This window comes from Sciurus vulgaris (assembly GCF_902686455.1).
Source record: "Sciurus vulgaris genome assembly, chromosome: X".
Taxonomy (NCBI): Eukaryota; Metazoa; Chordata; class Mammalia; order Rodentia; family Sciuridae; genus Sciurus; species Sciurus vulgaris.
In genome coordinates, this window is record NC_136471.1 from 131,701,784 (window position 1) to 131,718,715 (window position 16,932).

Here is a 16,932-nt window from a genome sequence, read left to right on the forward strand (position 1 = left end):
GTTTGGGAATTCTTGAACTGACCAAAGTAGAACATATTGTCTTACTGTGAGACCTCACTGGGTTTTACCATGGTGATGTGCATTGTTAGGCAGAAGCCCTATGAACTGTTTAGTTCTAGACACATCCACCTCTGGAAAACTGGCCCCATGTGGTTACTAACAACTGAGTGTCACGGAGATTAGGGACATCAAAGCAGAAATAGAAATAGAAATTAATGTGCAACTCACCTCCTAAGCATTATGATGGAACACAAGGCCTTTGCTCCAAAATATCAAGAAGAGCTTAACACACACCCTACGTATGCATGTGTACATGTGTGTATGTGCTAGGACTTTAAGGACTTTAAAGAACTGAGGAAGTGGCACAGCCTGAATGGCCCTAGTGAATGTTGGCAGTTTATCTAAAAGGCCAGAAGATGGGTATTAAGGATTTGAGAAATAAAAACATGACCTACGATATTGAATTTGGCAGATTTCCTCTTTGTCATTACAATTAAAAATTTGAAATTGTTGCCAAAGATAAGTATCTTTCCTTCTTCCATCAAAAAAAAAAAAAAAAAAAAAAAAAAAAAACATGTAGGTGTTAGAAGCTGCAGTGATCTCCAAAGCTTCTTGCTGTCAGTCTTTGCCTCCCAGGCTAGACACTTTTATCTTTTTGGTTCCCACCATCTAGATGACAGCTGTTCTAAGCATGTCACTGGACAAAAACATGTTTTATTTAATTGTTTGTTGGCCATAGGACCAGGAGAAACTTGGGAACGAAGTCTATTTGGGATGAGCCTGAACAAGTGGCTTCAGCCATTGAGCAGGGAAAATCTCAAAGCCAGATTATCTGTGTTCAGAGCAATCTCAAACCTGTTTAGCACAAATGGTGCCATTGGGGAGCAGTAAAGCAGTGCAATCAGAAGTTTAGTGCTTGTTTGCTGGTAGCTCGGTGCAGTTTTCCCCATTAGAGGTTACAAAACAGGATAAATTAGAAATTTTCCTTTGAAATACCTTTTTGAGGAGTACCGATAGAATAATAGCAGATCTTTTAACTTTTCTTATTGATGCAAAGAGTTTGGACTCTTGGACAAATTTTAAGGGCATTATAAATGATCATTGACTATTTATTGAAAGTAATTCGACTAACAAGCACCCCAATACACACCAGTCTAAATTAACGGCTGTTGGTATCAATAATTAGCGTAATTCCCTTAAGTGTAATATTTAGTCATCAAAATCATACAACCCTGCTATTCATTGCCTTTGGTGACCCCATGAGGAAGTGAAGTTAGGTTCTCCACCTTCATTCATATACTTGAAACTTTCTAGCATTTATGCCTTTTCAGACTTAGTTCATCTATGGATTCCGATAACATTCCAATTACAATATTACTGATTAACCTCTCTCCTTCCTATTTAACACTGAAAATGTGCCAGAGATGCAACTGCAGAAACTATATTTCCAAGAATATTGAGCATTTTACAAGTGTATTCTGTTTATTGAGATAAAATTCACATTATGTAAAAGTAACCATTTTAAAGTATACAATTTAATGGATCTGCCTATTCTGGACATTTCATGCAAATAGATCATACAGTATGTGACCTTTTGTGTCAAGCTTTTTTAAGCACAATGTTTTTAAGGTTGATCCATGTTGTAGATGTGTCAGCATTTCATTCCTATTTTTAAGACCAAACAGTATTCCTCACAAGGCCATAACACTTGGCGTAACTTGGTTGAAAAATTTCTAGATTAAGTGGAAGAATACAGACTCAAAACTTTTCCTGGGTGCTGTGAGCTAGCTTCATGGCCTTGTGTAAATGAGCATCAATTATATTTATTTGAAAATAAGTAACTAGATTAAGAGCTAAATCATTTTAAATTTGTTTCTCTGCACAAAAACTCCTAGATCACTGATGTTCACAGAATTTAACAAAACACCTAACTCAGCAAAATCACAAGTCAAGCTTGGTTTGATAGCTCAGAGGTAGTATACTTCAGGTCACAATTTTCTTGGTTTTAAGAGAATCACTTGCATTTTGAACCAGGCAAAATGTTCTGCTATTAATATCTGAACTTTCCAAATCAATTTCAGGGCACATAGGCAACTGATACACAGCAATTCCTTCCTTGCTCTATAGTTCATACACAAGAACTCTAACCAGAAAGCCTAAGTGAGAAGGAGAAACAGTGCATCCACAGGGGGAATTTGTGAGAAAACTCATGAATATTTTCCATGGCATCTGCTGGGAATATGTTGCAAAAAAATGAATACAGGGAGAATGAAAACGAGCCAGACAAAAACTTTTTTTTTTAGTGTTTATTTTAGAGAGAGGCTAGTAATTGATTAAACTAATCCAATATCTGGAAACATTCTTTTTTAATCTTCACTTTGCCTTTTATGCAGTTTGAAAATTTGGAGACTCCCCTTTGAAGTAGAGCAGGGGCACGTCTGAAAGGAACAAACAGCTTCCCAGACAGATGTGTGAAGAACTGCCTGAAGCAATGTGCTTCTTGCTAGGGTTAGATGTGATGGGGCCAGGCTGTTAAATACACAGCAACATGAAATATGAATATTCTTTCACCTCCACAGGGGAATTTTTTTCTGATAGTAAAAAGGAAGAGGTGGAAGCCTTTCTGTTGTGTTTCCCAGTTCCTTTGCTTTTTCTTTAAACTTGCATTCAATTTCTTTGTGTTACTGTGTTGTGCCATCCAGATTCTTCTGAAGTCACTTTCAAAAGAATGGTTTTTCTTTTCCTCTTATTTTGAAAAACTCCTCCATAGTGATGGTGAAAGCCATCTTGACATCTCTAAAAAGTTGTTTTGTTTAAATTACAGAGTCTCCATGGCAACTGCATCCTCTCAGGTCCTAATTCCTGAAATCAACCTCAATGACACATTTGACACCTTTGCCTTAGATTTTTCCCGAGAGAAGAAATTGCTGGAGTGTCTGGATTACCTTACAGGTATTATCATTTGTGTTCTCTTTAATATTGTGTACCTTCAGTGATACACTTTGCCATAAGGTCAGTGATTCCCTGAAAACTGGAGGTATGTGCTTTTGACATAGGAGTGTTGTTCCCAGGAACAATTTCTGTGCACTCTGTTTCACAACCAAAACAACAGAGCCCAAGACTTAATTGAAGTCAGGAGATAAAAGAGAATCTCAACCATTAAAAGCATATTTACCACCATTTCCCTCACTCTTTTATAAGTATGTTTTATTTCATGTTAGGAAGGCATCTGACTCTCCCGGGATGTTAGCAGTGAAAAAATTAGCAAATAACTAACTAGGTATCCACCCTGTTCCAGCTTTTTGTATTTGCCACCTTATGTTAATCTTCACAATATTGAATTTAAGTAAAGTGAAATAATCCTCATTTTAGACATCATGGTAGTCAGCCATCTTGCTGGAGCTCTGATAGTGAGGGAGTAGCAAAATTACAGTTTGGCTCAGGTCTGTACAGATGCCTAAAACCTTTGCTTTTTCCAGTAAAATAGTAAGTGAATTTCAGGGGCTGGGATGTAGGTTAGTGTTAAAGCTTTTGTCTCACATGCATGAAGCCCTCAGTTCAATCCCCAGCACTGAAAAAGAAAAGATCCCCCTTCCCCCAAAAAAGACCAAATTTCATCTTGTCAAATGTCTGCATGGCAAATTTTTGGTCAAGCTTAGAAAACAACAACTAAAGGAAAAAAAAAAAAAAACTAAGTCTTTTCCTATTCTTAGCAGTACATCTAAACTTTTCTTTGCTATTGTGCTTCTAACACAGAAACTAAGAGAACACTGGTGAAAAGAATATGGACTATTCAGACAACCTTATTTGTGTTAGCCAAAGCCACCAGGGTCTATGCCTTCAGGAAAGCACAATGTACACAGTGAAGCCAGATGTGCACTGCACTTAGGACATGTGGCCTTCCAGAAACCACATCCCTAACTGAGCCTGGTGTCAGTTTCTTAACTCCAATCCTGTGTGTGCATGTTTGTGGGAAAGTGGTCTAGAAAGGTGGAGAAGGAGAGAGGGAACATTGTATAGTGTTTGTTTTTATAGACTGTGGGTAGAAAGCTAGGAGTTCTATATTCAAGGAGCATTATACCTGGCAGATCAGAGTTTTTCCTTGTGTAAACCCAAGATGCTGTTTTTAGCCTTTCTTCTGCATTTGCAAGGAAGTCAAGTCATCACACAAGTATCCCTTTATTTTATGTAATTCTCTTACAAACTACCATTCCTATGAAAGAAGAAAGAAATCAACTTAAAAGAACATTTGCAATAAGGAACCAAACTTGGTTTCAAGTATTTACGAATACAGTGTCCTCCATGTTTAGTTTTAACTCTGAGATTTATTTAAGCACACACCACCCAATAGAACAATGGTAGAAATGTTCTATATCTGTACTATTCAAAATATTAGACATTAGGCACATGGGACTATTGAAAATTTGAAATGTAGCTAGAGAATTGTTACTTTTATCAACTTTTTAGTTGAATTCAATTAGAATTCAAGCTGCCACGTGTAGCTCATGGCTACTGAACTGCTTTCAGCATGGTATTCTGGTCAAAATACCCTTTTTTCTCTTATATCATTTGGGAATGAGTTTGGTCTCAAGCAACAAAAAATCGAACTGACTTTTTCTGAACCCATCAAGGAGTGCCATCAAGGAGGAGAGAAACAGAATAGAGGCATACAGTTCAGGATTGGACAGTGGTTTGGTGATGACCTCAGGTATCAGGTTTTTCTCTTTTCTGGCTCTCGGGTCTTCATTTTGTTGTTTTCTGGCCACATGGCTGCCATGTGACTTCCTCCAATCAATATGCTGAAGTTCTAAGCAAAAAGACAGGGACAGTAGGGGGATTGGTGAGCAAAAAGCTCTGCCAGCCAAGTTTCTCTGTTTATCAGATAAACAAAATCTTGCTCAAAAGACCCACCTAGCAAACTTTCAGTATGTTTCCTGGGCCAGATCCAAGTTGCAAGTTCATCCCCAAGGTTAGAGTGGAAAGTTAAATATTTGCCTGGGCACACGGACATGTTGCCCCAGATCAGGGTCCCATTGATGAATATATCTTGCTCCTTTCCCAAAAATTAATAATATTTCAACAATGTATGTTCATTTTAATTTCTATAGGAATGCAAAAAGTATTGGTTAAAGGGGAAACTGAGTGAAATTGTAACATGCACACTGTATATCATGCCTATAGCTGTTTATGCCAAACTAAAGGCCATATGGGGTACCTGGTATTGTGCCTTCAGAGCTGTCAACCCCGAGTACAAATTCAGGCCATTTCTAGACATAACATCAATCCTGGTCATAACATATGATGCTTGGCTGATATTGCCAAGTCCAAATAGTTTATCAGACATTTATAAGCAGGAAGTGAAGTGTTTGTAGAGTATTAGCCCACCATTCCTTGTGTGGTGTTTGTGACGAAGGCAAGAAAATAACAGTTCTGGTACTGATTGTGTGAGTATTGAAATTGGCAGCATGCTGCTGTTCTCATTTACAGTAAATTGGGTATTGACTTTTCAAGACAAACCCATTGGGTTTACAATCAAAACAGGGTTAGCCTGCCTGGCTGTGAAAACAAGATTTTTTTTCCCCTATGACATGCCTCTAAGTGGTATGTCAAGTTAATAACCTGTAGAGGTGACATTTCCTTCCTGATTGTGGCTACTGCCATGTGTCTCACAGCTACTTGCCTATTTTGGACTAACATTTTCTTTATATGTAATCACATATTACAGTATGGAAAGAACAGAATCTTTCTACAATGGTTGATGGAGAAGTAATTTAGCAAACTGTTTAAATTATGAAAGTATATGTATTTCTTCACTGATCCATGTAGGGGTGATCCCACACCAACAGGACCACACAGACGATAATAAGCACATTTTACAATGCAGCTGGGCTTCTATGGAATGCATCTCCTGACTGGTATTGTTGATTCATGCACATCCAAGTCACATCCCATGATACTAAATTTCACATGTGGATACTTTGGGAGACAGGTGTAGAAATACATGTGTCAGAAAGAATGCTTTAAGGGTTACATAGAGCCATCTTAACACACAACTCATGCAGTACCTGCCACATTGTAGATGCTCAACAATGTTTGTGGAATTCAACAGCCACCAAGCAAAGCTAAGCTAATTGACTTAATACACCAGCCTCGCTTCTCATTACACTTGTCCTGGATATATTTCAGGTGCAAAATGAAGACTACTGAAACAGACTTCAAATTTGCCATTTTCATTAATTTTCTTCACTCTTTGGGTTTGTTTAGGACTCATTAATTCTAATCAAAATTTAGAGCACGAAGAACTCTGCAACAGTGTAAGCAAAGGTTGCTCCTGATCTGTAGAATGAGAACATGTTTCTCCATTTGATAGGTTCTGGTACACAGAAGAGTAGAAATAAGGACCCTGGATCAATTCTCTAAAGCAAAGCCCAGTTAACTTTGGCTGTAATAGGCCAGATGGTAGGTGTGTTAGGCTTGCAAGCCACATGATCACAACTACTCAACTTTGCTGTTGTGGGAAAGCAGCCACAGACAATACATGACTGAATGAGCCTGGCTGTGTTCCAATAAAACTTTATTTACAAAAACAGGCAGTGGGCCAAATTTGACCCACAACCATAGTTTGCCAACCTCCTCTCTAAAATATTATGACCAATTCAAAACACTCATTGCCCAGTCTTTTTCTTGCTCACATACTCTTCTCATAAAACCAGTTACTGAAATCAATCTAGTGGAAGTCATTTAAAAATCATAGTTTTGGTAGGATTTAGACTTTTCTCCTCAAGAATGTGTTAAAGAAATAAAACAGCAGCCTTCCCAGTGATAAAGTTAACCAAATGCCAAGGAATCGTTTTCCTTATGAAAGGAAATGTATTCTTAGGTATGATTGATTGTTAATCACGGTCTTCTACTTTTGAAATATCACCTATAAATTGAGAAATGAAAAGAAAATATGTCTGTACCAATAACTTTTTTGAAAAGAGGACATAAAGATATCTAATAAAAGAAATGTACATATAATTATTTCACTCTGATTTGTTGTGGAATAACAAACATCAGCATTTTTCCTGTTGAATGCCTAAACATAAAAATATCTGGCACCAAGTAGATCAGTAGTTGCCAAAGTTTAGGTTACAGACCAAATCTAGCCCCTGCCTGCTTTTGTAGATAAAGCTTTATTGGAACCTGGTCATGCTTATTTGTTTACAAATTATTTACAGCTGCTTTTTGCCACAATGGCAGAGTTGAGTAGTTGGAATAGCAACTATCTCACCCATAAAGCCCAAAATATTTACCATTGGGCCATTTACTGAAAAAAAAATTGCCAGTCAACCCCCTGCCCCAAATGAATAAAACTACAAAAGTTTATCTTGTCTACTTTTAAACATGTTTTCTTCATGCCAGGTATTGTCTGTTTAATCTCCTAAACATATTCCCATGATAACCTGACAAATCCATACTGGCTGGCTTTTGCCATATTACTTGTTAAAAGTAAGAGCAGTAACCAGCCACTGAATGTTTTTAGATTGAGGTCTCCATGTCAAGGATAGTAATCCTGATGGGCTTATTTTTTAAAGGCTTGCTTTAAGTCAAACATCTCCAAAATGGAGATGAACCAGTGGTGTTTGGTTCTTTACTTATGAGTACTTTTGACCCCACAGCTCCCAACCCTCCCACAATCAGAGAAGAGCTCTGCACAGCTTCATATGACACAATCACTGTCCACTGGACCTCTGATGATGAATTCAGCGTGGTCTCCTATGAGCTTCAGTACACCATATTCACTGGGCAAGCCAATGTCGTTAGTGAGTATCTCATGGTCTATTTCCTTCTCTATTTTGTGGTTGTGTTCAGATGAATTGTATTTTGAAATTCAACATCAAAGGTAGACAAGGAAGGAAAGAATGCACAATATTTATTGGCTCATCTTTCCTGACCAAGGACATGATAGCACTCACTTATACCGCACTAGTAAAAATAGTGGACCAAATATTGATGAAAATTAATAACCTCCAGCAAACCACATGGATGAATCTCACAAACATATTGTTATAGGAAAGAAGCAGGAAACAAAAGAATACATGCAGTATGAGTCCATTTATCAATTTGTAACTTAAGGTCAAAATAAACTATTTCAATTAAAGATGTATCCATAGGTGTTAAAACTGTACTTAACAAGGTATGATAGAGAGAATGACATCTCTGGGAATAAGCATATGGTGGTTCATGGGGTTGATGGCAATTTCTGAGTGATAATTACATGCTTTAGTCATTAAAACATTTGGTTTTATGTACTTATTTGGGTGTTATTTCACAATTTAAAAAAAGAGGTTTTTAATAAAATAAATAGCACTAAATACCTGGTCCTGTGCAGAGCTAATTTGGTGCCATCACTTCAAATATTACTAACCAGCACTACCTAGGAAGAATCTCTTACCTTACTTACCTTCAATACAGAGGGGTCCCTGTTTCATTGAAGCCTGTGTGATATTTGGCATCATGGACAATTTGAAGATCTCAAATTGCAGTAACTACTCAGATGAAATATAGGAAGCACTCCTACACCCAACAGTTATTTACCTTGAATTGAGGAAATGGTAAAGGATCAGAAGAAATGGTTTTGCAGGGGAGCATGTTTGAAACTTCTGTAGCAATGAAAAATAGAACATGTCAAAGTAGAATAGAATAGAATAGAATAGAATAGTAGACACTTTTCCACAAAGAAATGTTTTGAATAAATTTATATCAACTTAATATGCTTTTATTATATAAACCTTTTCTCTCTTAACTACACTGTTCTTTGCTAGCACAAGTAATTCTGAGGCACATGATGCTTAAAATAGAAATTAGATTTAGAATTAATTAAAACAGTGATGCAAAAAGACCCCAGCTTCTAAGTGACTCAAGTGTAAGTGCCCATATCATCTAGAGATTTCCCCTACATCCCAAGAGCCACTTTTCCCAGCTTCCTTTCCTTTCCCCCACCCTCTCACCTTCCTCCCCCTAATTGTTCTGCCTTGGAAATTTCAATTAAAATCTTCTCATTTTCCAAGAATGTGTAAGCTTTGAGTAGAAGGGGGAAAGCCATGAAATGTCATGTGAACAACAGCTTTGGCAAGCTCAAAGTAGGTAAGAAATGGAAGCAGAAGTGTTGTGTGGGACAAGAGAATCTTAGGAGAAGTTATGGTTAAAAGAAGTATTGGGGGAATGAGTGACTCCCCAGAAGCAAGCTAAGGGTATGGCAGAGAGGGGTGAATCTGCAGAGAAGAGAGTCTAGAGAGACAAAGTGGGGTGCCACACTGGGAGATCTTACCTGGTGAGGAAGGGGAGATAGTGAAAACAAAGAGTGAGAACTAGAGCCAGAACTCAAATCCATATCAGTCTGCTCCAGAAAGCACATGTTCTCAGTCATCAGTGACTGAATCCTAACTCACAAGCAGAGCTCAATTAAGAGGGTCCCCCAAAACATGCTGCACCATGTTTTGGTTTTCCTCTGTGGGCTTGGGAGTTTTGCAGGGCAGTGGTGTGCTCAGGTGTACAATTAGAAACTGACCCAGGAGCACAGTGGAGAGCGTGGTGGAATAAGGCAAAACTAGAAGCAGAGACAGCAACTAGACATTTGGAGTAATGCACTGAGTCAGAACTAGTACTTCCAGAAAGACTTCTCTGATTCTGGCCCATTTCCCTGGAAACATCATTCTGCCCCCAGATATTTGAAGTGCTTTTTGAGGCAAATCTGAGAAGCAATGCTGTGACAACAGTTCAACATCATTTTATTCTCCTTCTAAGATTTTGAATGCTAATATCATTCCTAACCTCCAGGTGTATATGCACTGCTGCAAATCATGAAGTACTAATTCTCTAAAATCCCTTTGTGGATGTGCACACAATACACAGTTCTCCACCATGGTTTTTTATTATCTTTCACTAAATATTAGTGTCTGAGAGATCATTCTATTTCTACACAAATAAAGAATGGCTTCATTACTTTTTGAGGCAGTGTAGTCTCCTATCATAAAGATGGGTGCTAATTTATCCCATCTTCTATTGATGCATACTTACCTTGTTTCCAATCTTTTGCCCTTAAAAACATTGCCTCAATGAATATTCTTGAATATTTCTCTTTCACACATTGGGGAGTCTATCTTTAATATAATCTCTTGAGGTGCATTTGCTAGGAAGAAATTATTCGCATTTTAATTTTGGTTGACATTGCCAAATTGCCCTTCAGAGAGGCGACATGATTTTTAAATGCATTTTCCCAGCTGCATGAGCTTGTATTTCACCAATCTTAGACACATATGCCATGAATTTAACAGGAGAAATCTGATTTAAAGCAAGGTGAACATATAACATCTACACAATTACATAATAAATCTGAGACCTAACTTAACCAATATGGAGACTGTAACACATTCACTGCTATATCATATGGAAGAGTAAACACAACAAAAGAAGCAAGTAGAATTAATGTCTTTTTCATTTAAGGAATTTTTTCCCTTATGTTGTGTGGCAAATATTACTAGTGTATTAGGTAAACTAAACCAGATATTGTATCAAACATAATGAAGATGAAATTCAAAAGATGATAGACTGATAAGTGAATAGTATAACCAGAAAACAAAAACATTTAGTCATTTTATACCAAAAAGGTGGTTCTTGGCCCCCGTGAGGAACATTATTTTTCTCTTAAATCATTTTTCTTGGTTCAGGAAAAACAATATCAGTTTCTACTGCCGTGAAATAAATTTCTCAAAACTTAGCTGCTTAAAACAATGCCATTTATTATTTCAGTTTCTATGGGTCAGGAATCAGGGCACATATGATCTGGTTCCTCTTCTTAGGGTTTTGTGAGGAAGAAACCAAGGTGTTGTCTGAGTTGCATTTTCATCTAGCAACTCAACAAAGGAAGAGTTTCTTTCCTAGATTCCTGAGTTTGTTGGCAGAATTTGTTTTATTATTTATTTATTTATGGCAGCATGTTTCTTCAAGCCAGCAAGGGAGAGTCTGCTACTTCAAGTCTCTCACTTCTAAACTCATCTTTAAAGGACTCACCCAATTGAGTCACCCACCCAGAATAACCTCCTATTGATTAGCTCAAAGTAAACTGATTAGGGACCTTAAATTATATCTACAAACTCCCTTCACCTTTTCCATGTAATGTAATATAATCACAGGAGTAATACAGGTGACAGACCACTGCCATTGGCCATATTCTATAGTTTTGAAGTGGGTCATGAATCTTGTCATGAATATTAAGGAGTGGGAATCCTGTGGGCTACTAGATGGCATGTACCACATTATATGATTATGTCTCTCCCCAAATTTCTTGAATCAGATTATCATGGGCCTTTCAGAAGTAGATAGTCTTGGCCTGAGACAACTTTTATCACTTGGCTCTTACTAAATAACCATCAACCCCAGAACCTAAGTAGAATAATACAATGTTTGTTGTTCACGTGTCTGGAGGTCCTATTGATCGTGGCTGTTGCACATGGCAGTTCAATCACTGGGAAAGCTCACCTGCTGCTTTCTGTCTCATCCTCCTGCAATTCAGTTCCATCTGTTCTCCTAGGGATTGCAGAGGTGAAGGTGTGAGGGCAGGCCCAATTGCACACACACATTTCAAGCCTCCAAAGCAAGTCCTCTGAGTCCACCCCAACTGAAAATGAGAGGGCTTGCAAAGGTACATGTCAAAGGTGTGAATACAGGGAGGAGGAAGGAATTGAGTTGAGAAAGCAATTCGATTTAGAACCTTAACTCAATGCTGGTGCTGCATTGCATCATTCAAGTGAAAGATATTTATTGCTCAAAATGTAGGCTTTCTCGGTTGGCTAAACTGTGAATGACTAGACTTTGTGTTATTGGTGTGGAAAATAATACCAACCCATGACGCAGAAATGGAATAGTTGACTCAAAAAGGCCATGCCTAACGAAATTCAACAAGAGTAAAACTACTCACCATAATGAACTCACAACTTTATGGTGAATGATTCCAGAGGAGGTATTTGTTGAGTGACTACAAGAAAATGAATGCAAATGACTTCATGAAGACTATATACCTGCCTTATTTAATGCAGTTACCAAAAAGACCCATTCTCTAGAGATAACTAAAAAAAAAAAAAAGCGAAGCTAGTTGTGATTATCAAACTGGGACACTCTCCTAGGTTTGTTCATATATTTATGCCCATTAAAACCAAGATAGTGAAGTCCTGATGCCTACAAAATAAATTTGCAACAACAAGAGAATAAATTCAGATAAATTCTGAGATACAAGCATTTTTAAATTTGTTTTCTTAAATATCATATGCATTTATAGTGACCAAGGGAACCCTCCATTCAATACCTGACTTTGAACCTCACTAGCTCTGTAATCTTTGGCAAATTAATGCCCTACAAATCTGTTTCCTTATCCTTAAGAGGATAATGCTTTAGCTTCACATGGTTGAGATAATAAACAGTAAAGACCTTAGCCCTGTGTTTGCCACAGTGGTCACACATGTGTATTCAAAATTAGTATTCCTAGAAAAATATAAACTGCATTCAGCTATCATTACATTTTAAAAGAAAGGTTGATATTTTATGTCATATGATAAAGTTCAGTGGTGTGATTTGCCGGGATAATCTGCATGTGAAAGGCCTTTCTTGAATGTTGTTTGTTCATACACAGTATCGTTGGAGAAGTGTCATTTGCAGATACTGTACTGAATGACAAAATCTAACAGTAAAACTCTACTGAAAGTGAGAAGATATGTTCAAAACTTGGCTTTCCTCATGTCACTAGGAAATCTTTTACTATCACCATGTCATGGTTCCTTCACTTGACATAATAAGTTGTAGTTAATTGCCTCCAACTGGCTTCAGTGAAGGAAATTTAGATAATATTGATGAAGCTTGTTTAATCACAGAAAGACTCACTAATGAAATGTATACATCCAAATGCAAAGTTAATGACATTAATTTTTTATTTTTATTGAAAGAATTGTGGCTTATTAAGATGTTAATGAATTGCTTATTAATATGTAGATGTGTATTTAATTTTACAACGCTATCCAAAGCTATATATAATATCATATTTTATAAAGCTACATTTCTTCAAGCCATCATGGCAAAGTAGTCATTTGGAAAACATTTATTTTAAGTCATTTGGAAAACATTCATTAAAGTTATTAAACACATACTATTTTTATAAGAAAGAAGGTAAAGGATGTTAGACAACCTCTCCAAAGTGTGTTCATATTTCATGACGCTTTATACATAATATTTTGTGGGAAAATGACAGTTGTCATTCAAGCCTCTGAAGTCCCAAATGTAATTAAGGTTTTAGAATGAGATACATTACGTAGTGAAATGCTTCTGACCCATTGTGAATGAAGAAAAACGTACAAAATTGAAAAACTCAATTAGGTTTCATTATGGACTAATTATCTTCCAAGTTCCATTGTTGTTTTAGTACTTCAAACTGAATTAAAAGAGGTGAGCATTGGAACACCCTCAAAGATGATAGAAAATGAGTTTGGATCAAAGTGAAGTTTTAGGATGATTGGGTGGGTGTTTCATAAAAAGATGAATAAAACCTGGTAGATCACCAGTCCTGACACAGTGGGTTGTCAAGGCAGAGACATCTCACTTAAGCAAACTCAGCACCCAGTACCATATGCAAGAAGTTAGATGGTACTGGCCTAAGACCAACACTAGCAATGCAGTAATGGCATATGTTAAGTCACTCACTTACCGCAATCCTCCAAAAGAAAATTGTCAATGTTGTTTTCTTGGCATTTTTAATCAACTGCTCAATTATTGTCCTGGCAATAACAATAATATAAAGGTAAGACCAAACAGTAATAATTGTTAGTATTTATGAAAGTAGATTGCCCCAGTGTAAGGCTATCCAATAAAATTTTACTATTCCATAAACATTTTGTTCTTTTAATATTCAAGGAAAAAATTAGTGACCTCTTCAAAATAATCAGGATAGTCAGAGTCCCTTTTTAGTTTGGAAAAGATTTCTGAGACATTAAATCTTTGTTAAGATTTTGGATTGTAAGCCAAGCTACAGTTTGCAACAATTTCAGACATCTGCTTTATGATGTTGCTGAAAGCATTCCCCCACCACATTAAACCCAGCGTTGGGGTTGTACAGTGATTTAAAGTTTATTGAAACATTTTTACATTTGCTTTCTTTGACCACAATGGTCATTTTATTGTAATATAATGCAATTAAACAATGTCATTGTAAAAGCAGTGACATTGATAGGATTCTCATTTGAATCTGCTTAATGCTGTTATTGTTTTTGTTCATTCCTGACTACTATTAACAAAGATCTAGGAATTTAAGTGGATTATCCTAGGCAACAGAAAAGCTAATTTTTTATTTTATTACTATTATAATAATAATATTAAATACTAAAGTGAGTTATAGGCCTGTTGGGGCTCAACTTCAAAATGACCCTTCTTTGGTTGGGTCAAAATCTAATATTTCACTGTGGTACTATCCAGAATTAGAGTTCATTGTAGATACATTCAAAGAAAAGGGAAAGTGAGAAAATTCAGAGGGGATGTATCATAGGGAGATTCCTATGTTACTGTATTATTTTTTTTAGGGGAGTGTCTTACATAAGTGGGACTTCTTAGGAGAACATAGGGCTGAGTTTGGGAAAACTAGAAAAAAGGAGTGGATGGTACCGATAGTTGCTCTACTAAATCTCCAAACATACAAACAACACACACACTCAAACTCTTTGTGTCCATTATGCTTGTTTTTTCAAATCCGGAAGTCTGCTGGTGAAAATGTTCACAGGTAGAAATGAAAAGGAGGCGACAAAAATTCACAAGGCTTATATATATACCTGTATAGCTATAGATAGATAGCTATCTCTCTCTCTATATATATATATATATATAATTTTATTTTATTTATTTATTTATTTTCACAGTACTGGGGATTGAACCCAGGGCCTTATGCTTGTGAGGCAAGGACTCTACCAACTGAGCTATATCCCCAGCCCTCCATGTATATTTTCAAAGACTCATTGGAGTATACCTGAAAATACTTTGCACTCAAGGTACAAATCATATGAAATCAGTTTTCACAACTGACAAAATACAAAGTTCTCATCTGTGAGAATACCAGGAATAATTTTAATTCAAAAGTTTGAAAAAGCATTTAGTATGACTCAAAGACACCTCAGGGAGTCTGTGCCTGTCTTGCTATGCAAATATTTGTGGTTCATTGTGTATATGCATTTGTGAATCTATTTTTTCAGAAAGGTTTTATTAGATTCTCAGAGGTAAGACCAAGGGGGAGAAAAAGATTAAGGGACAGCTCCTTGAGAGCCTGCTAAGGTATAAGTTGCCTCAAGATCAAAGGAACTAACCCTTTGACTTGCAAATCAACCAAAAGGGAAGAAGAGGGGAGGTGAGTCTGGAGGCCCTCAGGAAGTAAAGAGGTCCAACCCTCTCCTAGGGATTGTTGGTGGAAATTCAACAGAGAAAGGAAACTTCATGACAGCTCAGTCACCAGGGGTCTGGGAAAAGGTTCTTTTGGAGTAGAGATTGATGGGTGAAGAGAGGAGAGTTGGGCCTGATACCAAAAGATGTTTCCAGCATCAGCCAGCTGCAAAACAAAATTGGCTTCCTTTTTTCTACATGTTCTTTCCAAGTGTCATAAATCCTTGGCCTGCTCCTCAGCCCACATCCTGCAGAATGTAGCCAGAGTAGCAGTCTTCTCCATTCTGGAACCAGCCATCTCAAGGACGCAGCTGGTCAAAATTCCCTGTGGATACTTTCCCCAGATCTGCACTGGGACCTGAGCCTCCCTGTAGGTACAGCTGCTCCAGGGTTCTCTTCCTAATGTGATTCCTGAGTTCACATTATTGCAGTATCACAAACTACCCTTAGCTCCCACATTGGAGATTGGTAGGGGTTGACTGATCTCTGCTGGACTTGCTCCTACATTGGCCTGGTGGTAAGGGTGACCCTTGTGCTTCATCTGTTGGGATAAGCACACCGTACCAAAAAATGTTGACCCCATGGCAATGGCATAGGTGCAAGGGGACAACAAAAACCCTCAAGGCCTTGCAATGTCTTGTATGTTGTCATTTTTTATATTAGGTAAAGTAAGTCATATGACCAAATCCAATGGCATATGGTGAAGTAAAAAACTATTTCCCACCTCTCTGGAGGGAGCAACTACAAAGTCACATAGGGCTGGATATAGGGCAGGGTGAAGAATTGGAGGCAAAAATGTAATCTACCACATTTGTATTAGTGAAATCAGCTTCTCCATGACTTAGGTCTCCTCACCCACTGTGAGTCTCAGAATTAATGAGATTTAGAATTTGACAACCAGCATATTGGGGGTGAGGGTAAAGTGGGAAAAATCAATTGTTGCTTTCACCTCATTCCCACAGCACCTAAAAACACACCATGCTCATGTTTAGTACTTAAGATTCCAAACAGAATAACCTTTGCTGCTTCCATTCACATGGAACAGAATTTGCAACACAGCAATTTTAAGTGACTCGTCCATCCAGAGCACACAATAGGAACATATAATACAGAACAGATTGCCCTCCCACTATATATAGGTCACAGAACACTTATTTTTGGGATGTCCCTTAGAAAAAGTGACAAAGCACTTCACTTACCAATTCTTAAATTTCAAATATCCTAAAATTATGCAAACATGGCCCATGCTTGCACCTGTCTGTTTGACTTTGCAGGTCTGTGTAATTCTGCCGATAGCTGGATGATCGTGCCCAACATCAAGCAGAATCACTACACAGTGCATGGTCTGCAAAGCGGCACCAAGTACATCTTCATGGTCAAGGCCATCAACCAGGCAGGCAGCCGCAGCAGCGAGCCTGGAAAGTTAAAGACAAACAGTAAGTGCCATGAACTCAGCAGAGCCGTCATTTCACATTTGCTTGC

At 37.5% G+C, this 16,932-nt stretch overlaps 1 protein-coding gene across 6 annotated transcripts in view; it reads left to right on the forward strand.

Annotated features, from left to right (window-relative positions):
• The window catches only part of MID1 (midline 1), a 359,879-nt gene that overhangs the window by 330,773 nt on the left and 12,174 nt on the right, over positions 1–16,932 (forward strand). For all 6 annotated transcript variants that reach the window (XM_079123171.1, XM_079123166.1, XM_079123170.1 and 3 more), the window contains exons 6-8: positions 2,825–2,952; positions 7,662–7,805; positions 16,725–16,886. In XM_079123171.1, coding sequence (XP_078979297.1) covers positions 2,825–2,952; positions 7,662–7,805; positions 16,725–16,886 — 434 coding nt within the window. The remainder of the gene's footprint in view (positions 1–2,824; positions 2,953–7,661; positions 7,806–16,724; positions 16,887–16,932) is intronic.